This window comes from Corythoichthys intestinalis, unplaced genomic scaffold (assembly GCF_030265065.1).
Source record: "Corythoichthys intestinalis isolate RoL2023-P3 unplaced genomic scaffold, ASM3026506v1 HiC_scaffold_23, whole genome shotgun sequence".
Taxonomy (NCBI): domain Eukaryota; kingdom Metazoa; phylum Chordata; class Actinopteri; order Syngnathiformes; family Syngnathidae; genus Corythoichthys; species Corythoichthys intestinalis.
In genome coordinates this window covers 7,097,660-7,125,222 of record NW_026651592.1, presented here as the reverse complement: position 1 = coordinate 7,125,222, position 27,563 = coordinate 7,097,660, and the positions used below count along the sequence as shown (strand labels likewise).

The 27,563-nt window shown below is 40.1% G+C and overlaps 1 protein-coding gene across 9 annotated transcripts in view; it reads right to left on the bottom strand.

Annotated features, from left to right (window-relative positions):
- LOC130911219 (roundabout homolog 2-like) overlaps window positions 1-27,563 on the bottom strand; it is an 800,091-nt gene that overhangs the window by 88,226 nt on the left and 684,302 nt on the right. For all 9 annotated transcript variants that reach the window (XM_057829032.1, XM_057829039.1, XM_057829034.1 and 6 more), the window contains 6 exons: window positions 27,143-27,224; window positions 25,989-26,154; window positions 25,725-25,891; window positions 20,249-20,370; window positions 12,345-12,576; window positions 33-157 (listed from right to left, as the gene is read on the bottom strand). In XM_057829032.1, the coding sequence (XP_057685015.1) occupies window positions 33-157; window positions 12,345-12,576; window positions 20,249-20,370; window positions 25,725-25,891; window positions 25,989-26,154; window positions 27,143-27,224 (894 nt within the window). The remainder of the gene's footprint in view (window positions 1-32; window positions 158-12,344; window positions 12,577-20,248; window positions 20,371-25,724; window positions 25,892-25,988; window positions 26,155-27,142; window positions 27,225-27,563) is intronic.

Here is a 27,563-nt window from a genome sequence, read left to right as displayed (position 1 = left end):
GCAATCACAGTTTGCCTTTGCTGTAAACTAACCTTGTATTCTTGGATGATACCATTCTGATGGTCTGGCGGAGGGGGGTCCCAGGAGATGCTGATAGACGTGCTGTTCTGGTTTCCAACGGTGAGAACTGTCACCTGCTGAGGTGGAGCACTGGGGGCTGCGAATCAGAAAACGATACAAGTGTTAAGACAAACTAGCATTCAACTAATAGAACAGTGCTCAGACTACCGCAAGTTTGGTACGACTGAAAACTTGATGTTCCCCCCAAAAATATTTGTCATACTACAAAAAAGAAATCTTATCATGAAAAGAAGATATTACTAACTAGAGATGTCCCGATCCGATATTTGGATCGGATCGGACGCCGATATGGGCAAAAAAATGCGCATCGGTATCGGATCGGAACACGGGAAAAATTCCGATCCAGACTTCCGATCCAGTTTTTTTTTAAAAGTCCGGTCCGGGTTTTCCAGCGCACCGGTTTACATAATCCATTCCAGTTTTTGCTTCAATTTCCCTAAAATCCGCTCCGCATTTTACGGCACATCTTCAACACACTACATTTACATTACCGTCTCCCAATTTACCGAGAGACTTTATCAGTAAAAATGTCAGCTGTGTGGGATCATTTCACCTTAAAGGACGACAAAGACGAAGAGGCAGGGAGCAACATATGCCACAATAAAGTCAAGCGTAGTAGTAAAGCTGTAAGAAGTTTTAATACAACCAACCTAATCAAGCAACACAAACAATATGAGGAGTATGTTAAGAAAACCGAAGACAAAAAGAAAGGTCCTACGCAACTAACACTAGCAGAAACTTTTGCTATGCGTGACAAACTGGCACTCGACAGTCCCAAAGCCCAGGGAATAACAGGAGTCATTGCCGAAGAATTCATTCTGGATGACGAGCCATTATCTCACGTGAGTAAAGACGCACCATCCAACACGCGATTCGGCCGTGGAAGATTCGAGAACGATTCACAAACATCCAAATTCCAATTATTGAAATATGTCAAGTAAAGCGGAACTAATACACAGCGCGGTCTTCGGGACGCAATGAGAAACTGACCGCATTGCGTCCTGAAAGTAAACATAACTTGTCTTAGACCCCCGGGTAATGCCAATGCTCAACTCACGGCTTTAGCTCAACTCATGCCGCTGGATAAAAAACACAAGAATACCTGACTGCTGCTGATAGCCGCTACAAACTACGTCAACATCGTTTTACTGGAGATAATAGATATCATATGTATATAGAACAAGATGCTACACGACAGACTCGACTGCGTTAGCAACATTGAAGTATTGAAAACCAGATGTGTTAGTAAACAGCCGCCATCTTAAAGCAGAAGACTTCCCTAGTAGGCTGTTGTGAACCTTCCAAGTGAACCTAATTAACTTTTTATCTAAAATACTCCTAAATCGGCAAAATCTTGACTTGAATCTATCTTCAAAACAATTTTAAAACTTTCACATGTCGGAAGTAGACAGAAGGGAAATTATGGAATAACGGGAGCAATTTTAACAGTTGATTCTCAAAATTAAATGAATTGAATGTAGGTTAAAGCTGCTGATACAGAATGGGGACTTGAGTATTTTATTTACTGTTTTAAAATGTAAACTTGATACTGAAATAGTCGTTTATTTAAACCTGAGAGGCTTTTTATACAATTTTTGTAACTAATGCACAAAACATTAAAAGCATCTAATAGCTTGGGGGATTTGTGGGATTTTCCACTGAGGTTGTTGGTGTGTTTTGCTTTTTTAAGACAGTTTACAATATTATTTGCACGTTTTACTGACTGACTATGCCATTTCTGTTTGTTATTTATAATGTTTTGTGTTTGTCACTGAAAAAACAGGACAGTTTCTTGTTACCAACAGTTATGTGTTATTCATACTCACCGAATTCAGTTGGCTAGTTATCAAGAGTACTAAAACCTTTTTCAACATGAGTCTGACAACTAAGTAAGGAGGCTAAATAACTTTAAACTTTAACACATGCTCAGATAGGTCGGTATTGGTATCGGCCAGTATCGGTATCGGATCGGAAGTGCAAAACAATATTGGTATCGGATCGGAAGTGCAAAATCCTGGATCGGGACATCCCTATTACCAACAGTCCAAGTTTATTCGCATGGGTCCAATAGTCTCGTGGACTAATGCCTTAAGGCAATCTCTTGGTGGAAGTAGTTTATGGCCGTTCTTGTTTTTACTTATTTGTCTACCTCCCTACAAAAATGGGAAAATAAATAGCAGTTTGCCGCAGCATGTATTAAAAATAATGTTTTCTCATTTCCGCAGTGGGGCGGAAGCAGAGCTCAGAATACTGACAGGTCAATTACTCGCACACTGCCTCTCGCGCACCTCGCCACCATCCAAAATGGCACTTGTCACCCGGTAAATCTCTGCTCATCCCTCAGCGCCGCTGGCCACGTGTTCCTAAGATGAATGGGTCCCGTTATGAACCCGCCACCTCAACCAGATTAGAAACAATCTACCCGGCGAGAATCTGATCAAACGGCCGCATTAAATCCAGAGGACGGAGCAGTGGGGCTCGGCGTGCGGCGGGCATCGTGGGCAATGTCGTTCAAAGTTAATGGCATGAATGATTTAGCGACTTATTATCATGCATATTTGTGCTAAACAATTCACATTTTTCATTAGAGGCCGCCCTCAGAGGGGGTGCTAATAGAGCCATTAACCGTATGATGTATGGATGGCGCGAATGTGACCTCCTGTCTCTCATGTCAGTGCCACCGTCGTGCTGGATAATGAAGAAATACAAACAAATCATATCACCGCGCGCGCACACACATGGTAAAAACGCCAGTGGATGATGGGTGGGCATCAACACAAATGAGTTGGCTAAAGGTACCCCTGAGGGTAGTGAACCAGACTGTGCCAGTTATTCATGATAATCACTTCCTTATACACGGGGCCGGCCCAGGCCATTTGAGGGCCCTAAGCAAAATAATGCCAAGGGGCCCATATTTTTGGCCAACCATTTCGTCACAGTGTACTGTGAAACCCATACATGCAATCCAACACATACGTCCATATTTTGTATATTAATCATATTTTGTTGCACTGCATACTTCAAACTTCTCACCCCAAATGACATGTAATGACAAGAAAATGGATGTTTGCATGGATGAACGGCAATACGCGCCACATTATTCGCGATGCTCTATCAAAAACGTATAAAATGAGGTTGCCAGATTGGGGGCCCCCTAGTGGTCAGGGGCCCTAAGCAGCTGCATAGTCTGTGTATAGGCTGGGCCGGCCTTGCTTATACAGGATAAAAAATGGTAATAATCCAAAACATGGACAAAAGTCAAAGTTACGTACACAACTGGCCGATTTAATGGAATGGAAATAGAAATTGCATTTTTTTTCATGCGCCAGCTTATAAGGACGGAAAATGGCGTCAAAGTTTTAAGGATCGTTGTGAGGATTCGCTGTGACAGAGTGGATGCGAGAGCCCACTATTTATAATTGTTTCAGTGTCCAAAAGACATATTTATACATCTTTTACGTTTTTTTTTTGTTTTGTTTTTGTTTTTCAACAAGAGACATCTTTGGGTTCTGATTCAATTTAGCTCCAAAGCACAAAGCTGAAAATCCATTTTAAAGCAATAAAACTGGCCACTGGATGGCAGTAGCCCATTTGGTAAGACCCACAACCCTACTCAACGGCAACGAACGGCTGGGCCGCATGGCGCCGGCGGAAGACGACCGAATGGAGAACAACCTAGAGGACGCCCGGGATCCCAGGCGCTGGACGACCGAGCAGAACGACCGGGACCACCAGTGCAGCGGACGATGACGTTGAGTCCGTGCTGCTCGCCGAGCAGACCCAGCAGAGACTCAAAAAAATCCATCTTTATGAGACAGGCGGCGATGAGGGAAAAGTTTACCCGGCTGTCACGGCGACAACAGCTTAATCTCTCAGTTAGTTATGTGTAAATAAATTGTTACTTTGCTATCAAAAGCTCTATTTGTCTTGTTGTTTATGTTATTTTGTAAAAGGAAAACATTATTTAGATGTTTGGGATGTAACTAAAGCAAAAAAAAAAAAAAACTTAAAGTCAAAGTTATGTTTGAAATGTATGCTTTCATAAAAAGCTCAATTTTCTGTTTTTTCATCAGAAACTGGAAAATTGCTCAAACTAAGCTATTTTCTAATGCTGATTTCTAAAGAATGGAAAAAGATATGAAATTACCTTTTTCCTGCTGAAAGAAGAGAGTCTAATCTTTCTTTTGGGTTGGGTTCCATGTTTATATAGCAATAGAACAGAATTTTCTCTGGGCCTTGCAAAATCAGTCAAAATCCAGTAAAGTGGCCGGGAGCGAAGGGGGTTGCACCGGTGAAAATGGCTGGGAGTGAATGACTTAATCTATGCTTCCTCTCTAAAGGACCATCCTGGGAAATAAAAACTTAGCCACCAGCGCCAGCCATGACTTCCCTCCGTACAGAACAATAAAATAAATAGAGACCTTTCATCTGACAAAAATCACTCCGAGGGAAATCTGTGTGAGTGCTGGCTAATGGTCAGCGAGTTTTAATCACTCTCAAAACTTGACTTCTCAATCCATCTTCGCGGAGTCTCGGCGGACACCAGAGAAGCAAGCTCGTATAGCCTATAAGCTTGGAGCAGGCTTTGCAGCGGACAGTGTTGGAGTTAGAACTGAAATAGATAGTGGTCAATCTCACTGAGGGACCAAGTCGCAGATAGGGCTAAAGCGAGAAGAGTTATCACCACTGGTCATAACAATGACACACAGGTTCTGTAGGCCTTGGGGGAGGCAGGTTAGCAGGTTTTCTCTTAGCTTCGTAGCTGTGTTGACGACAGTTCCACTACAACAGTTGGCAAGTAGGTTGCTGCTGGAGATACGGTCTCTTGGAGGAAAGGTGTGGGGGGTAAATGGACCTGTCACCATGACGGAATGTGAACAACACACGTAAGCCTTCATGTGGTGAGGCGAGATGGCCTTGGTCCTCAGAATAGCCTGACAATTACTTTTAGGTCTGTTGTGGGATGGTTTTTGAACAACACTGAATGTTTTAAATAATAATTTGTAGTTTCAACATGTATTTACAGGCACATAGTGCTATTCTATTTATGATGAATGTTAACACTCCCCTAATCAGTGATTCATGCTACCACCACTTTGCTTTGTAAAAATAAAGATTATGACAACATATATATATAAAAAAAAAAAAAAATCCCGACAGAAAAGTCTTTAACATGCTCTGTCAAGCACAAAAGGCACTACAATTACCGCGATGAATCACTTTTATTCTCAATGAGTAGAACCTTGCACAATAGATATAACCACAAGAAATAATCCAAGGAATCCCTCCTCCCCCAAAATACTGCTTATGACCATAAATTTGTCTCACAGCAAGATGTTTTTTTTTATTATTTGTTCCTCATGCTGACCACACGCCATTTCAACCCTAATATATGTATATACATATTTTTTTTTATATATATATTAGAGCTGAAACGAATACTCGAGCAACTTGAGTAACTCGAGTTTAAAAACTGATCCGAGTAATTTTATTCACATCGAGGAATCGTTTAATTTTGCCAGCCCTAAGCATCATGTTTTGCCTGGACTATTTTTAATGCGGGACAACACGCTGACGTCACGTGCGTAGAGGAAGAAGCAATTAAAAAAAAAAAGAAAAAAACCTACCGCAACTGACAGCCCCTACAAACTACGCCGACATTGCTAAAAACTACGCCCGCATGATGCTAGTTAGGTAGCAGGTAGCGTCCGATGCGTATCATAGGTATAGCATGCATTTAGGACTAGATGCGAAATGACAGACTCGACTGCGTCTGGGCAGCGTTAGTAAACAGCCGCCATCTTTAAGCAGTAGACTTCTCATTGCTAATAAATATAACGTTACTGTCACTCGCTTACGCAACTTTAGCCCTTCGGAGGGCTAGGTTTCTATTGATTATGACCACTGTCGATGCGTGGCTAACGTGTCTTACATACAGGCTTATTTAATCTGTAAAAACATAGTGCTGTGGAGTGATGAGGGTGTAAAATTAAAACATAATAAAGCTAACTGTCAGTTTTAGCTCAGTAGTCATTGCTGAATAAATGTGCTCCAATAGTATCATACATTTGAATACTGCAAAAACTCAAAATCCTACCAGTACTTACAGTTTAGACTAACTTAAAACTTAACTAAAACTTAAAAATAGCTTGACACAAATGGAAATTAAATTGAAACACGTGCGAAAAACACGTAGCTTTCAAGTGATGTGTGTTACCAAGCGTAATTACATTTTTAGGTAAGAAATATGTTTTTTTTTTTTTTTAATAATATCTAGAAGTTTTTGGAGTGAAAGCAGTGAAATTTTTTTCTTGTCACATCTTAGATGCAATTGTTGGCTGTTTTCAACAATGCACATCGAAAATAAAGACATTGATTGACTGAAAATGGTTCAATATTGGATCAAATGTATTTTTTTCTCATGTATATTTATAATTGCTCTTTACCTTAAAAAAAAAAAAAAAAGAAAAAGTTTTATCTGATTACTCGGTTAATCGATAGAATTTTCAGTCGATTACTCGATTACTAAAATATTCGAAAGCTGCAGCCCATATATATATATGTATGTATATGTATATATACACACATATATAGATATAAATATATATACATATACACACACACACACACACATATATATATATATATATATATATATATCAGGGGTCGCGTTAACCGAATATTTTCCGTCGTTGACCGATTTTTTAAAAACGGTGACGGAAAAAACTGAAGTCCATCCGTCATTTTGACCGGTTGCAATTCACACCCCAGACCACAGGGTGGCGAGTGAGCATATTAATTAGCTATTGTCTCTCTTAATGCATGACGTCGTTGGCCTTACTCTGAAAAATGTCAAGGCAACTGAGTGTCCGAAGTTTCTTCAAAAAGCCCCAAAACGACGATGGTGTTGATAAAAGAGGTGAAAAAACAGGGACTGCACAAGCGGGCACGCGATTCAAGTCCATGCACACCAGGAGGAAAGTGTGAGACTACATTCAGGCCACCTACTGGGGCCAGTCAGCTGTTTTTGTCACTGCGGAGAAAAAGTTACATATTCATCTGCTTGATGTGTGATGGCACGGTGTGGATTCTCTGTTAAGCTTGTTCGGACAGAATATTTATTTAAAATGAATGAAAACTAAATACTATTGAATATGTTGAAGCGGTATGCAATGTTAAGAGTCTTGTTAGCTGTAGGCGCACTATCCTATTCCCCTCACTATCCACTCGCGGGGGCCTGCGCTTGTCAGTGATGTTCCTTATTCTCGCTATATGATTATACAACTTTAACATTTGTTAATAATACGCTCTGTGTGTAGTATCATCCATCGCTTTTCCTTTTTAAATGGGCACTTATAAGCGAACGCAAGATGTAACAACGGGAACATTTTTAAACAGGCATTTCACGGGAGAGCATTTCGACTCTTTGGCCAATCATATAGCGAGAGCGAGTGGATAGTGAGGGGACCGCGCGCGGCTCTTAAGTGTCTCTGTCACGTGACTGTCGTAGCCGGTGTAGGTTCACTATCCTCTTCCCCTCACTATCCACTCGCTCTCGCTATATAAGCTATATAATTGGCCGAGGAAATGCCTGTTTAAAAATGTTCCCGTTGTTACTTCTTGCGTTCGCTTAAAAGTGCCCATTTAAAAAGGAAAAGCGATGGATGATATTCCACGCAGAGCGTATTATTAACAAATGTTAAAGTTGTATAAACATATAGCGAGAATAAGGAACGTCACTGACAAGCGCAGGTCCCCGCGAGTGGATAGTGAGGGGAATAGGATAGTGCACCTACACCGGTAACGCGCTCGGCCAAATGGACACACAAGTACGGAAGGTGAATTATGCCAAACAAAGGGTCACCACAATGTCATTATCATCATTTTAAAAATTTGACGGGTAAAAATAGATTATGACCAGATTTTTCTGACCCTGTCAGTCAAAATGACAGACAACGAAAAAGTCTAGCGCAACCTCTGATATATACTGTATATCAGTGTTGTTGGATGCACATATTAGCATTGTGTTTTTCTGAAGGAGGTGAAGCTAAAACGGAGATCATGATTTTTATTACAACTTTTCTGTACTTGTTTTTTGGGATTGTGAAATTTAATTCCCTTTGAATTTAGCAAAGGTGTATCATGAAGACATACCTCGAAACTTAACAGGCGCAACAACTATCTGCCTTGCAGATTAAAATAGAAACTACTGTGTTACATTAACTAATTTACTTGCATATCTACGAGAGCCAGAAAACATGTGAACTTAACCAACATGCCAACTTACGAAAATGGCAAGGTACAAGCATGAGCCTGTAACATAAGCAATGGCAATTGACAGCCGAGAGCATCGGTGACTGATTCAGTTCAAGAACAACCACAAAGGTACAATTATATGAGTGACTTTTCAGGAGCAGGAAAAAACACATGTTGGGAAAATCCCCTGCATCCAAGTACATTACAACGATCTGATGAAAGCATATTTGACTGACTGCAATGTTCTTCAAGGATTGTCTGGTCACGCTCATAGGAGCTGTCGTGCTTCAGCAAAAGTAAAACTTTCCTCAAAACTCATTTGGACTTCAGAAAACGTCATTATTTTAAAGGTTTCGATTGAGGGAAAAAAAAGGTTTGTTTTAGTTTCATCTTCTGTTGATGCTAAGAATGTTAGCATTTACTTCTTTACTGCTGAAGATTTGAAGCGCTGCCTTTATTTAAGTATCAAAATATGAAGCTAAGTTAATCACGAATATTACGCGACCATAGATGAATTATAACATGCATAATTTCCACAAATTTCGGTAAATTTCTGCAATGTAGTTAATAGTAATATTCTTATTTTTGCTTAACAAAGGACCTATTTTTCAAAAGCTTAGAACTAATCTTACCACAAGCTTTTGGTAAATCCTAAAAATGATCATCAAAACCTGACACCACTCATATTCAACAGCATAGGCAGAACACACTTATCACCTATTAGCGTAATTTTCAGAATTTAAGCCTCTTCTTTTTTTCCCTCATTTTATTTGTTGATTTATTTGGGTTAATAGATAACACTTCGACAGCGACGTCACAAGACTGCCATAAGACCATCATAATAATGACATGACACTATCATGGGCATTAGTGAATGCTTGTGTCATCCAGCATATTATGTCACTAACTCCATGTATGTCCAGCTTGGATCTTTTACATCCATTCAAAAGTGAGATAATTTGCCGGATAACACTAAAAAAACATCTGTTATAAGATGGGCTGTCAAAATTATCGCGTTAACGGGCGGTAATTAATTTTTTAAATTAATCACGTTAAAATATTTAACGCAATTAACGCACATGCCCCGCTCAAACAGATTAAAATGATTAATCTCTGCTTGTTACTTGTTTTTGGGTGTTTGGCGCCCTCTGCTGGCGCTTGGGTCCAATCGATTTTATGGGTTAGTACCATGACTGAGCATGGAGTATTTATTGACATCAACAATGGCGATCTACTAGTTTGTTTTTTGATTGAAAATTTTACAAATAAAACGAAAACATTAAGAGGGGTTTTAATATAAAATTTTTATATCTTGTACTAACATTTATCTTTTAAGAACTACAAGTCTTTCTATCCATGGATCGCTTTAAGAGAATGTTAATAATGTTAATGCCATCTTGTTGATTTATTGTTATAATAAACAAATACAGTACTTATGTACCGTATGTTGAATGTATATATCTGTCTTGTGTCTTATCTTTCCATTTCAACAATAATTTACAGAAAAATATGGCATATTTTAGAGATGGTTTGAATTGCGGTTAATTACGATTAATTTTTAAGCTGTAATCAACTCGATTAAAAATTTTAATCGTTTGACAGCCCTAGTTATAAGTATTTATTAATGCCCGTGACGATGTAATGTCATAATTATGATTGTATAATGACAGTCTTATGACACAACTGTCATTACAGTGTTACCAAATACCATAAATTGCAATTAATGAAACAACTGGAACAGTAACTGAAGAAATAATTAGCACAGAACATGGATTTTGATTGTTAGTTACATCTCTAGCGCCGCAATGCATGCTAGGAGGCATGTTGGATGACAAACGTGTTGACAGCAGGTGGCAGCAGAGGTTGCCGGTCTCCCCCAAGGGGCCAGTGATGGCCAAATGAAGCTTCTTGAAGCAATGAAGCAATGCCTTCATAGTGGTTAATTTGGTTTTATGACGGTCGTATGATGTCGCTGTCAATTAAAGTGTTACTGGGTTTATATCTTTTGCTGTAAATATCCCATAATTCCGTGAGGACAGCTGCGGCTTTTAGTCCAGTGCGGCTTACCTATGAACAAATGCCGTTTTCGTGCAAAATTTAGTGGGTGGCGGCTTATAATTTAAACTGTAATAACTTTTACTGTTTGTTTTTATTTCTATTAATGGCCAGGCTCCATCTTATTTATCGGAAATTTTAACCTTCCGTAACTCTGGCAGGACTCTTTGTTCGACCGGCCAGCTTCTCTTACATGTTTCGTGGTCGAAACTTAAACGATGGGGAAGACGATCTTTTGCGGTTGCTACCTCTAGGCTGTGGAATAGCCTTCCTCCTGAAATCCGCACCACAACGGATCTAGGTCTTTTTAAGTCTCGGTTAAAATCACACTTTTTTAGACTCGCCTTTTATACGGATTAGGATAGCCTGGTTTTATTTGCTTTAAGGTTTTTAATGTTTTTGGTTTTTATCGGTTTTATTGTTTTATTTGCTGGACTTCTATTGCGGTGAGCTGTTTTTGTTTCATTTCTTTTTTTCTTAATGTCATTGTATCATCCTTTCCTGCCTTTTATTTATTTTGAGTCATGTTTTGTTGTAAAGCACTTTGAGGGCCTTTCAGGTTTTGTAAAGGGCTATATAAATAAATTTGATTGATTGATTGATTGATTGATTGATTGATTGATTGATTGATTGATAATCAGGTGTGCTTTATAGTGCGAAAATTATGGTACCTGTTTGTCTTAGATGCCTGCCTCAGGTTACTTACGTTTGGGAGTACCATCGCTGTGACTGCCCTGGCCGTTTAACTGTGGTTTTATTTTGAGAAGCTTCCAGTCAGTTGATCATCCCCTCCGCCCGCCGGCTGCCTCCTCTCCCAACGTGACGTACGCTGACTGATGCCGGACGAGCAGACGTCGTGGCCGCCGCTGACTGGCCCCCCGAGGAAGGGCGCCAACTTCAAAAACTAGCCGCTGTCAACATTCTAGGAGGTCGCATTGACAGCATTTGTGCCGCGGTCCTCCTTGCCAGCTGTTTGCTCGTCATCCATCCACTTGTGCATTTGATCGCTAGCTAGTTACACTTCTGCTTTTTTTGGTGAGGTCTTTTGTGTTATTTTGTTATTGGATCATTTTTTTGTTCACACTGTACATAGAAAGCACCGAAGCAGTAGGGGTAAGCTGCCATTTCTGATCAACCCGTTTTCTCCTGTTTTGTTTAGTGTAGAAGCCAGGGTAGTGGCTGTCTTTTTGTTCCTTCTTTTTTACGATCAGGGTTTAGTTAGCGGGTGGGGTTGAAGTATAGATTCATTTTGTTTGTTTTTTTGGCCTGGGCTTAGCCTAAAGCCAGCTTCTTCCACATTTTGCATTCCTTGTTTATTGCGAGTTTGACTTGTGTAAATAAATTGTGTCTACTTGTACACGTGTGACTCGTTTTATGTTACACCTTTAGCGAGCCGTCCGTGGGACGTAACAATCGCCTAAAATTACTTCTAAAGAAAAGATGATCAACTTCCTGTTCAATTTTGGGCATGGAAAACAAAAATGGGAATGTTTCTCCAAATATTTTTCTGAAGATCCAATCACTTGAGGAGTAGTGCGAAGTAGTGTGAGTTTCTGTAATCCTGTATAAGGTTTATTTTTTAAAAAATTTCCTTAGTGGGTCATAAAGAAGCAATTCTGTCATGCAGAGACTTGTTTGTGTGCAACACCACTCTATGGCCTTGTCAAAGCTTGTACGAATCAAACTTGCCCATCATCTTCACATGACAGCATATGTGAGTGCTCCGATCACACCTCGGGCCTACGCCTGCCGGGTGATAGATTCGAAAACTGGATATACAAACGCGCCAATACACAGTCGTAAACAACCCTCATAAAAAAAGGCGCGACAGGCAAAAATGTGTTTTGTCTCAGTTTCCGAGAGATATGATGGGTGTCAGCCTCGGGTGGGCATGAGTCAGCCGTCACATCCCGCAACAAAATGCATCACTCTTAGCAGTCTTTTCGTCGTACCTTCCTCGGTGGTCCGCGCAGTCTTGGATTCACTGTCCATGCCTTGGAACTCGTTGAAGTAAGGTCGGGCCTTGATCTCATACACGATGCCTTTCTTCAAAGATGACAGGACCACGCCGCGCTCCGACGGGACCTTGACATCCTGCGTCTGCCAGTGTCCTGGCGATGGCAGCCCAGACGTCTGCCTGTACAGGACTCGATAACCCTGGATGAATTGGGATTGGCGATCCACCTGAAGTAGGCAGAAGAGATGGGTTGCAGGAATGAGTAAAAAAAGGCATATTTTTTAAATTTATATTGAAGGTTTTGTTCCAATTTTGAAAAAAAATTTAGTGTCTTTTAGAGGTGCACGATAATTATCGGTCCGATAATTATCGGTCCGATAATAGGAATTACGACGTCATCCCAATAAATCCGATAACATAATATATTATCGGCCATATTACTAATATTTTTGGCACAGTGTCGGAATGGGATTTGTGCGTTTGTTTCCACTCCTGTTTTACCAGTATCCAAAGTTTTGTTACTGTCTTTGTTTTGTTCATTATAATAATGTTCATGTCATCATGAAAATTCTGGTTCGGTCAAAAGCAAATCTAAGCTGAATCAACCACTAGTATTTTTTACCTACAGGTGTTCAAAAACTCAGGTGAATATACATTGAAAAATTATATATATATATTATCGGTTATCGTATCGGTATCGGCCTTGAGGAGCAGGAAGATATCGGTATCGGTTTCAAAAAATGGATATCGTGCACCCCTAGTGTCTTTTATTCCTTTATTGCACATGACACTCCTTTTAATTGATTAGCGCAAATAAGTAAATAGTGTTTGTAATTTAATCTTTCATGAAATATTGAGAGGTTTAACATATGTTTGTGATTTAATCCAGTGATCCCCAACCTTTTTTGCACCAGGGACCGATGTGATGCGGGCCTTTTTTTCACTAACCGGCAATGTGTGGCAGAAAAGTACAGTAAATATAAAATAACACGGCGGGGCTAAAAAAAAAAAAAAAAACATTAAGTGCAGGGAAAATGTCATTAACCATACGCTGAATCAACCTTCTTTTTAACAGCGGCCTCACTTAAAGCATGACGTCAAATATCTTTGGTCGCAGGCATAATGAGTTTTTTCTCCAATTGTGAAATGTTTCTCGGCTTTAACAATATGATTTGCCCCGATGTACGATGCTCTCAGTGCATTCACTTTTGTTGCCTTGTTTGCTAGCTTTTAGCCACATATTATGCAGAATGGACTTGGTTGTAGCCTCCTCTTCTGGCTCAGCAGTTAGCCTTTTCCCCGAAAAAAAAAGCTGTCCAAAGACGTCGGTTTTTCAGTCATTTTCGCTAATGTGCGGGCTTATTATTTCCGGGAACAAATCTGATGTGCCTACGTCATTATCGAGGACAAGCGTACATAAGCATAAAAAAAATCAATGCTGTTGCTAGCTCCAATGAATTTCAATGATGACATCCTATCCAGTTTTACTATTTAATCTATTGACTAATCAGAGCAAAACGACTGGAAGTACTCCGTCCGCCATTGCTGAGGTGTGCCGCCTGCAGCACACAGCCAACAGCAGCTAACATTACTGTTTATATTGACTGATGCAGGGCAAACGCCCCAGTAATGGCGACCACATACAGTGGGGAGAACAAGTATTTGATACACTGCCGATTTTGCTGGTTTTCCCACTTGCAAGCCATGTAGAGGTCTGTAATTTGTATCATAAGTTCTCCTCAACTGTGAGGGACGGAATCTAATACAAAAATCCAGAAAATCACATTGTATAATTTCTAAATAATAAATTTGTATTTAACTGCATGAAATAAGTATTTGATACATTACCAACTAGTAAATATTTCGGCTCTTAGTTCTTTTTTAAGAACCCCTCCTGTTCTCCACTCCTTACCGGAAGTAACAGCACCTGTTTGAACTTGTTACCTGTATAAAAGACACCTGTTCACATGCTAAGACAAACAAACTCCAACCTCTCTGCAATTGCCAAGACCAAAGAGCTGTGTAAGGACATCATGGATAAAAAAAAAAAAACCTGCACAAGGCTGGAATGGGCTACAGGAAAATAAGCAAGCAGCTTGGTGAGAAGGTAACAACTGTTGGAGCGATTATTAGAAAATGGAAGAAGTTCAAGTTGACGGTCAATCTGCCTCATTCTGGGGCTCCATGCAAGATCTCACCTCGTGGGGCATCACTGATCATGAGGAAGGTGAGGGATCAGCCCAGAACTACACGGCAGGACCTGGTCAATGACCTGAAGAGAGCTGGAACCACAGTCTCGAAGAAAACCATCGGAAACACATTACGCCGTCATGGATTAAAATACTACAGCGCACGCAAGGTCCCGCTGCTGAAGCCAGTGCATGTCCAGACACGTCTGAAGTTTGCCACTGACCATCTGGATGATCCAGAGGAGCAATGGGAGAAGGTCATGTGGTCGGATGAGACCAAAATTGAACTTTTTGGTCTAAACTCGGCTCGTCGTGTTTGGAGGAAAAAGAAGGATGAGTACAACCCCATGAACACCCTCCCAACCGTGAAACATGGAGGAGGAAACATCATTTTTTGGGGCTGCTTCTCTGCCAAGGGTACAGGACGACTGCACCGTATTGAGGGGAGGATGGATGGGGCTATGTATCGCCAGATCTTGGCTGACAACCTCCTTCCTTCAGTGAGAGCCCTGAAGATGGGTCGTAGCTGGGTCTTCCAGCATGACAACGACCCAAAGCACACAGCCAAGGCAAGTAAAGAGTGGCTCCGTAAGAAGCATCTTAAGGTCCTGGAGTGGTCTAGCCAGTCACCAGATCTGAACACGATAGAAAATCTATGGAGGGAGCTGAAAGTCCGTGTTGCCCGGCAGCAGCCCCGTAACCTGAAGGCTCTGGAGAAGATCTGCATGGAGGAGTGGGCCAAAATCCCTGCTGCAGTGTGTGCAAACCTTGTCAAGGACTACAGGAAACATTTGGTATCTGTGATAGCAAACAAAAGTTTCTGTACCAAATATTAAGTTTGATTTTTGTGATGTATCAAATACTTATTTCATGCAATTAAATGCAAATTATTTAAAAATCATACAACGTGATTTTCTGGATTTTTGTATTAGATTCCGTCCCTCACAGTTGAAGAGAACTTATGATAGAAACTACAGACCTCTACATGCTTTGCAAGTGGCAAAACCAGCAAAATCGGCAGTGTATCAAATACTTGTTCTCCCCACTGTAGACAAATCTCTACTCGGATTAGTCAATAGAGTAGACAGTAGAGCTGGGAATCTTTGGGCACCTAACAATTCGATTACGATTACGATTCAGAGGCTCCGATTCGATTATAAAACGATTATTGATGCACCCCCCTCCCTTTTTTTTTTTTTTTTTATAAAGTTTTGTACATTAGTTCCAAAATTGTTCAAAAATACTCTCAGGCTAAACCAAACTACTATTTCAGTATCAAGTTAACATATAGCAGTAAACAAATATACAAAAATAACATTAAATAAAAAAACTCCAGTCCCCATTCTGTATCAGCAGCTTTAAACTACATTCAATCAATTTAATGTTGTGAATCAACCGTTAAAGTTGTTAAAATTGCTCCCGTTATTCCATAATTTCCCTTTTGTCTACTTTTGACATGTGAAAGTTTTAAAACTATTTTAAAGATAGATTCAAGTCAATATTTTACCGATTTAGGAGTAGTTTAGATAAAAAGTTAATTAGGTTTGCTTGGAAGGTTCGCTACAACAGCATTGCAGGGAAGTTTACTGCTTTAAGATGGCGGCCGTTTCCTAACGCCCGCATCTAGCTTTTTGCAGATGTGCTGCTACCGCTACCGAGTCTATATTGCATCTAGTCCTATATAAATGATATCTACCGTAACATTATGTAGCTTAGCTGTACTTGTAGCAGCTTTTCGGCAGCAGTCAGGTATGTTGTTGTGTTTTTTATCTCGTGGCATGAGTTGAGCTAGAGCCGTGAGTTGAGCGTTGGCATTACCCGAGGCGCCGGTTAATGAGAAGCAGGATGTTTAGCTACTCCCGCTCCGTTCCGTCCCGAAGACCGCGCGGCGCGCTGAGTGTGTTGTACTTCCGCTTTACTTGGCATATTTCAATAATCGGAATTTGGATGTTTGTGAATCGTTCTCGAATCTTCCACGGCCGAATCGCGAATAATCTAAGAATCGGAAATTTTGCACACCTCTAGTAGACAGGCATATTGATGTGTCAAGAGGCGGTCATTAACAAATAGTTTATCATTTCTCTGTACCCCGGAAGCAAATGCGCCACAGACCAGTACCAGTGCTCGGCCCGGTGGTTGAGGATCCCTGATTTAATTCACTGTGGTGTAAAACTTTTTCGTTTGTAACTGTATTGCATCTCAGTTTTGGCCATTCAATCAGTATGATCACACCTGGGAACTGCATAACATGTCCTCTAAGCATGGCCACATTATAAAGAGGACAAGTTTTTTTTTGTGGTAGTGCACTACCTCAGATTGCTTTCACGACACTTTAGAGGCCGTTACTAATTTAATGGGTGCTTTTATCACTGGCTACAGCTACGCTTAGTTTAATGAACGCCTTGACATTAACGCACGCCGGCTGCCTGAAGAGTTACCCCCGTTAGCCGTTTCATAACGCCACCTTGAAGGACGCATGTGTGTATTCGAAATACCAACCAGCACTGAACGACTGGGAATTTGACGGGGATGATAAGAGCAAACGTGTGCCATTAAATAAAGACAAGATGCCCCCCAAACCAAAAGTAACCCCCCCTCGCTCAATGCACTCGGGCAATGGCCACATCATTCATCGTAATGGCTTGTTAACTGTACAAGCAAAAGCCCAGCTTTCCAAACGACATATTAAACAGATGCTTTTTTTTCGCCAGAGTAAATCAGTGAAATGGGATCGGCTGACTTATTAATGGAATGTTTTGGGAATATAAAAGCTCTGAGCGGAGGTTCTCACTGTTTACTGAAGGTGTGCCACACACTGATTGATGAGGGTAGGTCGCGTTTTACGTTTCAATGGATGTCTTTGTCGTTAAAAAAAAAAAAAAAAAACGCCTTCATTTTAAATTAGCTCCGCGAGTCCCGAGGTAAGACTTATTACTCGGGTAAATAAACATGTCAGCAGGAAAACTGCTAATGTGGCATGCGCGCACACACGTCAATAATAGATGCATATACTATACAGGTATGTGCGTCGTGTTGACTTGAGTGATTTATACAATAATAATAAAAATAAAAAATCACTTGAGAGGAATTTGTAGCTGCTCGGTAATTTGTCTCATGCGACAGAATGCGCTGATGCCGTGAAATGTAAGCGTTTGTGCATACGGTGAAGAAAGGAAGATAGATGCGTCATATCATAGCAGGAAAAATACTGTTTACTAAACACTTTATTACCATAAACATTCATTTCTGTCAGAATGAAAATAGATCTTGGGTACTAAAATTAAGATTGAGCAACAACAAGATGTTTCTACATATATTTTTCTAATCGGTTCTACTGTAGGTTAACCCTTTAAGGTCTGGGCCTATTTTGTCTGATTTTGCATGCCTTTGAAGTTGCCTTTATATTTCAAAGAAAGAATTGTTTACGATGGCCTGGTTTGGTCCCTTTTTTTGTGACACCTTGAACTTCATGTCCAAATTGTTGTTTCCTTCACTGATCAATTATAAATCATCATTTTGGGCCCAAAAAGACCAAAAATTCCAAAATCGTTTTGTCAAAATTTTTAATATTGATGTCCAATTGACAACCAAACATGCGTAACGAACCGTTTTGAAACTTTGTAATATTTATTCAACATGTTAGGATGAACATTCAACCAAAAAAATTTAGAATAAATAGTCTTATATTTGACAATTCAACATAAACAACAGGTATAGCCATAGGCGTTTTTTGCCTTTATACATGCTCCAGTCAAAACAGGTTATATACAGCAGACCTAACAGTGAAGAACAGTGAAAAAATATATACCATCTAACACAAAAAGTGTTTAGAGGCCATCTCTTTATGAGTTTAGGTATTGCGGCCAATCGCCTGATGAAAACTATGTACACACAATCAAGCTTCTTGAACACACATTTATATACACAAATTGAGAAGATTGATGTGGGAAAAAATATATATATATAACATTGGGGGGAAAAAAGCATTTTCAAAAATATTTACAATAAACAAGTTAAATTTTTTTCAGTCATGCCACTCCGAAAAGCAGTTTCGTCCTGGAATTAGACACGGCTACATCACACAGCTCACACTTCCATGGGGTGTCGGTCCTCTTTCCACCCTTCCATTTTCATTTCACTTTGCTTTCATTGTCACTATAAATGTACATGAAAATAAGTCAGTATTTATGAAAATAATAAAGTATAAAATAAAAATATATACAGCAATAAATAATAATGGAAATCTATATGTATGACAATAGAAAGAATACCATAGCTGAATATGTGCTACATCCCTAATCTTCATATAGAAAGAAGAACACCACAAATTATAAATTCCTGCCTGGGATACCCACAGTGCACGTACGACTTTGATCTGATATGCACATTTTATTATTATATACACAAACACACACTTATATTGCATCAAAATTAACTTTGTCTTGCAATATCAAAAGAAACTTTCAAAAGAAACGTTTTCAGCATGAAAAAAAAGAGTGAGTTGGTTTACCTCTGCTCGTCGATGGCGTCACCCACGTGTTCAAATCCGTTACTATCTTCACTCGAGGACTCTTCCGAAGAAGACGATGATGACGAATTTGGACCATCCTCTTCCTCAAGTTGATCAGAAGCACAATTGCTTGCGCTAAATTTAGTTTTCCGTTCATTGTCAAAGTCACACAAAGTCGCTGCTCGATCCAGCAGTATCCAACTGGCCGTCGCTCGCCACCTCGCTGCTTCAGAACACTCCTCCTCCCTCTCGTTCGGTTGAACCTCGCACCGCAGTTATATTTATAAAAAAAAAAAAAAAAAAAAAACGCATTTTGTGCTTCCACTGTGACTTCGAAAGGGTTCGTTTGATTTGTGTTTTTTTCATGGAGCTTCCGTTTTGAAAAAGGACTAGAAATGATGGAAATATAGACATAAACAAATGATCCATGCAGCGTTTTAATGTTTTTTTGAGAGGACAATAAAACTATAAAACTTAAATGACAATATCTCACGTTCTAGTTGGTCGATTGACTTCAAATAATAACGAGAGTAAACCGCAACTTCCGCACTTTAAGACGAGACCAACCAATGGCATGTGGGTGACGTAATTAAAACGTGAGGGCGCTTCAAAGACGACGTGCGCTGAGGACGCGCCGGCGCGTCCTTCGACTCTCAAGGGTTAAATGTGTACTTTACCACCTATTCATGTTCATTTACACGTATGAAGCAAACTATAAGAATACATATAAAAAAATACCTAAGATGACCTTATAAGCATGGTCTTGTGTCTAATGCACATTTATGTGTTAAAACGAGTACACTGAAGAATTGAAAAAAAAAGACAATATAATAAGAAAAAAATAAATATTTAAATGAGACCTTATGGATTTGTTAATTTTTTGAACCATTTTGCACTCAAATCGGAAATGAAAATAGGAAGAATGTGTCAATTCACACATTGATCTCTAGTTTGCACTGTAAAGATTTAACAACCAATATTTTTGCATTACAAGTGTTTAAGTACTTTTTGTAACTTATCCATATAGGTTCATACTATTAAACTTAGACTACTTTTAGAGCGTTAGGCATGGCTGACAAAATTTATTTAGTTGATCACATTGTAGAGCGCTGAAATCCCCCCAAATCATTATCCATTAATTCCTGTTTCTGGATCCTTAACCAACCAAAATTGTTTTTGCATTCTCTTTTTTAAACTCACCGTCCATGTGACTTGGATAGCCGTGGGACTCAAGACCACGGGGTTGTGCAAGCGAACGATGACCTCGCCGAGCTCTTTCTGAACGTGTCGGTGGTCCACACCTTGAGCCGGAGGACTGATGTCTGCGATATGAGAGAGATTGAGAACAGGGCTTGAACTGATGAAACCTGCAAACTTGCTAAATCCACTGAAATGCAAAGAAAACTGCTTTTGGAAAAGTTATACTGATAACACACACCCAAAAACATAGATTTTACACACGCATTAGGGCTACTGCATTAAACTTACTGTAACAAGGCACACATGTGAAACTGATTTTGATTCAAAATTGCGTATTTTTTCAATTATTTGAAAAATAACAGTTTACAAAAACAACTAGAGCTGGGAAAAATATCATCTGGTGATATATTGCAATTCTTTAAGTAATGATCCGAGTATTAATACTTTTTTTATCAGTATCGATACTTTTTTTTTAATATGCTGCGCCAACGCAACGCCGGCCACAAGCCGACAAACTAGAGATGTCCCGATCCGATCACTTTCTGTCCTGCTGCTTTTCTTGGTTTGCAGTGTTAACGATGAGTGACAGCTTTGATGTTGCCAGAGAAGCCTGGGAGCGCTATACTTGAAAGACGCCGCATCGCTGAACAGATATCGAGATCTCATTTAGCTTACCAACTGGAGGTGTGAGACCCATTTTTCGAGTCTCCCATACTTCCAAGAAAGCACATTTATCAAGGTTTCATTGGCCATGAAGCCCACCGAACAGAGTTCTACGACTACGCCGGCACCTCGCGTTCAGAATTTGTCACATAATGTTCCCTGCCGCTGGGAACGCACTAGGCCTGAACGATATTGGAAAAAACTATTGCTGCGATTTTTTTGGGGGTTTGCGATATATTGCGATATTATATTGCGATATTAAAAAAAATGTATATACAGTGCCTTGCAAAAGGCACTGTATATACATTTTTCAGTTTTTTATTTGTTAAAAAAGTTTAAATTATCCAATAAATGTTGTTCCACTTCACGATTGTGTCCCACTTGTTGTTGATTCTTGACAAAAAAAATTAAATTTCATATCTTTATGTTTGAAGCCTGAAATGTGGCGAAAGATTCAAGAGGGCTGAATACTTTTGCAAGGCACTGTATATTTTTTTCAAGAAATTTTCACAAGATGACTTAAATAGCTGTTTGGAAAGACTTTAGATGAATGACCATCACCACAGTGTACAGTCATCCCTTGTTTTTCGCGGTTAATGGGGACCAGAACCCGCCGCGATAAGTGAAAAACCGCAAAGTAGCGCACCCCCCCATTTTTTTTTGTTTTTTGTGTGTGTGTGTGTGGTTTTTTTGTGCCCATGCATTTATTCAGGTTTAGCATTGGAAAGAGATACATATAAGACATGTTTTTTCTCACTTCTCCCCCCAAAGTAATTTTAAAAATGTATATAAATAAATGGTTTTTAAGCACTTCAAATGTCATAATTATGAGAAGTTTTAAACATAACTGTCCAACCAAATTTTTTTTGAACAAGAATAAAGTACTGTAGCAGATAAATGCTTGGCTTTATTAAATGTTTCTGTTTATCTACTTTAGCTGTGACCGTTGAAGTGACATGTAGAAATTTCAAACTCCTCATGATCACTTCTGGCATTTAAATGTCTCCAACGTCCCCACAGTACACACATTCATTCCAGCGCGGCTTCCTTGCAACTGTTTAACAAGTTAAACGATGATTGACAGATGCCCGTGTGAAGTCTGCTTCTTTGGCCAGATCAAAGCCATTGTTGTGCAGCAGTGACTGAGAGGATCAAAAGGCTGGGAGAGGGAGGGTAGGAGGCTGTGCGCAGACCAGAAAGTGAGGCGTATGTGGATCAAAAAAAAGAAAAACTATCGCACGTGCTTGCGATGGGACTATCGCGCACACGCACATCGCGATGGCGATGTTTAAACGATATATCGTTCAGGCTTAGAACGCACCCTTCAAGGAGTTTCAATCGGCACCTTTCAAACAAAATATCTCAAGCCTCGGGGGTCGTAGAACATTTTGGAAGATGTTTGAGTACTTGTGAGAAGTACCATATTTTATTTCCGCCTGATTGTAAACAACAACAAAAACAAAAAAGACCAAAACAAAAGGCATTAATTGGAAAATAATTCTGGTAATTTCCGGAATATAACGCGCACTTTTTTCCCCCAAAATCAACTTGTAAAATCATGGTGCGCATTATAAACCGGTACATGGATGAAAACAGAAATATATATACATATATATATATATATATATATACATACAGTATATAAAAAGCGATTTTTAAAATTTTTTTTATTGACACGGCCATGTTGTGTTGAATAAACGTATGCGGCGATCCATTGTCCACCATTACGGTACGTGACGTCACCATTTTGTTTCGGTAATACTTCACTCTGATCGGCCGAATGATTTCGTCTGAGTTAAATTCTGCTTTTTTCACTCTTCATAAAGCACAGTATTTAGTTTCTTGAACTCATTTGAGTCAACGTTTATTGCAGCTCCGCAACTCGGACCATAACAAACGTAACAACACAGACTTCCTGTGTCCGTCAACTATATCTGTCCCTCGGGAAACTCAAACCCAAATAACAATAGTTCCTATTGTAACTGTCGTGTCGACAGCGATGAGCTCTCACGGATTTCCGACTTACGTTCTCACTTTCATTTTACCGTATCAGTCCATGGAGGAAACATTTATTCATCATGATGAAACGAGCAAGTTATACAGCAGCCTTTAAAAGAAAAGTCACATCTGTTTTGTTTTCTCCTGGATTCTGGTGAGTTCAAGAAGTTGTCAGATCATATTTTTACCGTACATATGGTCAGTTTACGGTAATGTTTTGAACTACCAATGTGCTATGCTTGTTTCACCAGTCAGTAAAATGACATTTCTGTATCTGTACACGAGCTCTGTTTTCTTCTATTCTTCTATTTAGTGGTGCTACAATTATGGTGCGCATTATGTATGGGTACAATAATTTTTCCTAGATTTTACAAGTAAATTTGGGGTGCGCGTTATACACGGGTGCGCCTTATATTCGGGAAATTATGGTAAATAAAATAGTATTTTTAAAAAAAAAATGAAATTAGAAAAAAATAATAATTGCATTCACGTGTATTATTCGGCCTTTCGGTTTTCAGCCAAGTGTTTCCAGTACTCGGTTTTCATTTTTGGACAAAAATGGCTTTCGGTACATCCCTAATTTTGAACCAATCAGAGCTAACTATCCATGTTGATCACATGTCAGTATGTTAGCCAACGGACAACTGAGTCCAGGGTGGTTTGCTGCGCGCACGTACACATCGATGCAGCACGTCACACTCAGTTGCCATCATATTTTCGGGATCAGAGCATTGTTCCGCCCCGTTCCGGCCCCAAATCTTTTACCGGAACGGCGTAACGGTCCTTTCCGGCCCACTTTCACCCCTGCTGCTATCGTTATGTCTGTGTTTAATTTACAGGCAACAACAACAACAAAAAAACATGAGTGATGAAGAATATTTTTTAACAGACACGAATCATAGCCAAAGCAATCATGCAGGACGGGCCAAACGCGGTTAACAAATAAATAAATAACGCCAACGTCAATAAACACGTCTATATATTATTCAGAACCCTCTACCTGCATGAAGATGACATTTAAATTGACTCTGCTTTTTATGAAGAGCACGCACTCGCTTTGACGGTATTTAGCCGAAAGGCTGATTATCATATCAATGTAATCAGGAGACTGCGGCCTGGCCGCTACTGTAATAAAATCTCCAACGAGCCAGGAGGTAGTCATTTCTCTCCCTTATATTCATTAACATACCGGCAACAGTCGTAACTCAGTTAGGCCGTCCAAAAGCAGACATACTTATTTTACATAATTGCTTAAGTGTAGGGAGTAATGAGGGCAGAGATGGAGGAGTTTGACCTCTGGGAAAGTTCTGCTGTATTTCAGTGCAAAGAGGATGATCAGTATCACATTTTGAAGTGCTGGGATGCGATGGGTGGGCTATATTGACCTTCCCCTATGAGACAGTTGACAGTCTTAAAATAACACTCTCCAGATTTGGGGGCCGTTTACATGGTGACTCCAGGGGTCGCGTTAACCGAATATTTTCCGTCGTTGACCGGTTTTTTAAAACGGTGACGGAAAAAACTGAAGTCCATCCGTCATTTTGACAGGTCGCAATTCACACCCCAGACCACAGGGTGGCGAGTGAGCATATTAATTAGCTATTGTCTCTCTTGATGCATGACGTCGTTGACCTTACTCGGAAAAATGTCAAGGCAACTGAGTGTTTGCCTGGCACGGCCAGACTGTTCTCCCTGTATTTTTCAAACACTGAGAGAAAAGTCTGGGACACAGCCTCTCGAGTAGGTACAAAATCAATTGACAAATCAGATTTGTTTATTTGCGTGACGTGTTCTTCACGAGCAACGTCACCCTTGCGCGCCGAAAGTCGTCTCTACAACACGGATGGCGAACGGGAGAGCCGAGAATATGCTCCAATCCGCGGTAAATTCAGTTTTAAATGAGCTAAAACACATCGACACGAGACATTGACAACAGTCTGTCTCGCGCTAGCCATGTTGAATAAACTCCGTTCTCCTTGTATGTTTACTTCCGCGCGCAAGTCCCTCGTCCTGCCCTCGTCGCTTTGCTAATGGCACGCCTGCCCGTCGCTGATTGGTGCACTCCCCTGTCTGTTTGCCTCTTGTTAAGCTTGTTCGGACAGAATATTAATTAAAAATGAATGAAAACTAAATACTATTGAATATGTCATTATTATCATTTTAAAAATGTAAGTGACGGGTAAAAACAGATTATGACCGGATTTTTATGACACTGTCAGTCAAAATGACAGACAACGAAAAAGCCTAGCGCAACCTCTGGGTGACTCTCTGAGAATACGAAAAATTTCAAATTTGCATTTACATGGGCCCGTCACCATTCGAACAATGTTGAAATTCAGCATGAAAATGATGTAGTATTCATGCCAGGCCCTAGGGGGCAGTGCAGACTACAAGGTGACAGCGAATCATGCACTTTGACCCCAACAATCGACGCAATGGCATTTTTCTTTTGTTCAAAAAGGCACAAAAATGGGAACATTCAACATATTTGATGTAAAAATATTATTAAAACAGTAAATTAAAGCCGACATTCTGCCATATTTGCTGGTTTTAATGTAGCACCACTGCGCACGCCCAATGTGACGTGTACGAGTGCTGACGTTATCGGCGCGGTCTCGCGCCGCGGGAGCTTTTGGTATTCATACGGAGCAAGCCCCTCTCAAACCCCCGCAATCGAATTCTTCCACTTTGGAGGCAGGATTCAGAATTTTTCGACACCATATGCACGTGAGGTAATTCTGCTACTCAGTCATTGCGTCTTTGTGTCGCAGAGTCGCCATGTAAACTGCCCCTAGAACTCGTGATGACAAAATACCTTGTGTTCTGACGGGCTCCGACATGGGACTCGGATCGCTCACGCCCTGGCTGTTGACCGCTCGGACCATGAACAGGTAGATAGTGTTGGGGCGTAGACCCTTGACGGTGAACTGGGTGGTCTTCACGTGATCTGCGACTGTTTGCCAGCTGTTGCTCACTGACTGGCTGTATTGGGTGACAAGAAGTGTGTCAGTCGGTGTTTAAGAAAAGGATCTGACAGGTTTTCCCAAACGTATCTAATAAGGTAAAGGATGACACAAACCTGAAGGCTTCGATGACAAAGGAACTGACGGGCGACGCGCCAACCAGCCCGGCTTGCCAGGATAGAGAAACGCTGTTCTTGGTGACATCAGTAACCTGAGGTTTGGAAGGCGGTCCTGGGAGCTCGTCGTCATTGTGGTTCTTTGTAAGAGCTATGCCGCCAGCCTCTGCATTACATGACGCCATTTATTTCACTTAGGTTTGATTTTTGATATTAGGATCAGGGGTTGGATTGCAGTTGGTATCGGCATTTCTTGAGGGTATGGTTACGGTGAGTTATTCTAATGCAGTGGTTGTTAACCTTGCTAAAAGTACTGAACCCCACATTTTTCACATGTGGATTCACCGAACCCTTAGAATTAGATAATAAAGCAATTTTTTTTCAAAATTCAAAACTGATGTATCTAAGCTAGTAGGCTAATAATTTAGTAAATATCCATTCAAAATTCTCTTCTTTTGTACAGCATGTTTTATAAACAGGTCAAAATTTGAGACCACACTGCCTATTGGTCTGTTGTATCCCCCTCATACCAAGTGTGCGTCAGCCTTCCACTGAGCAAACCAGTTCCTCCTCCCATCAGATCAAGGACTGGCAGTTAAAATGAATGGATTAAGCCTGTAAATTGGGAGCAATGCAGTCCAGAACCTGGTCTAAGAAGCTACTTTGCCAAGATTTAATCAGCGTACGAAAATAGGACTTTGCATTTCTTTACCATCGCTGAACCCCTTAGACTTACTCACCAACTGAACCCAGGTTAAGAACCACTGGTCTAATTTAAGGGTTTTGCTTGCAAACTAGGTTGGCGTTACTAACAAGGTTCAGGTTCAGTATCAGGAATTTGAGGAAAACAATTACTGTCCATTTTTTAGGTAAGGTAAACTCAGTCCATCACACACCGACTAACTGACAATGACCGAACTATTGTGCTCCAGGTTTTAAACTTAGGTGGACCCCAAAGCTAGACCAACATAACAGCAGTCAATCAAATATGCTATGTCATATCACATGAGGGTTTACATTACATTTCTTGATACAGAGTGAGGTATAGCCATACCAGTTTTCATAGTTACATTGTTTTTTCTTTAAAAACTTAAATTGCCATGTAGTGTAAATGCACGCTGACAAAGATGAAAATCTCCAGGGTCATAAAGTACCTTTAACATCGAGGAAGGCACTCCACGACGTCTCTCCGCTGGAGCTTGTGGCCACGCATGTGTAGATCCCAGAGTCAGAGAGCTTTAATACAACAGACAACATTTTGCGTCATTGAACTCAAAAATGTATAACCCTTACAGTGGGGCAAACAAGTATTTAGTCAACCATTAGTTGTGCAAGTTCTCCCACTTGAAAATATTAGAGAGGCCTGTAATTGTCAACATGGGTAAACCTTAACTATGAGAGAAAGAATGTGGAAAAAAAAAACAAAATCACATTGTTCGATTTTTAAAGAATTTATTTGCAAATCATGGTGGAAAATAAGTATTTGGTCAATAACAAAAGTTCATCTCAATACTTTGTTATGTACCCTTTGTTGGCAATAAGGGAGGCCAAACGTTTTCTGTAACTCTTCACAAG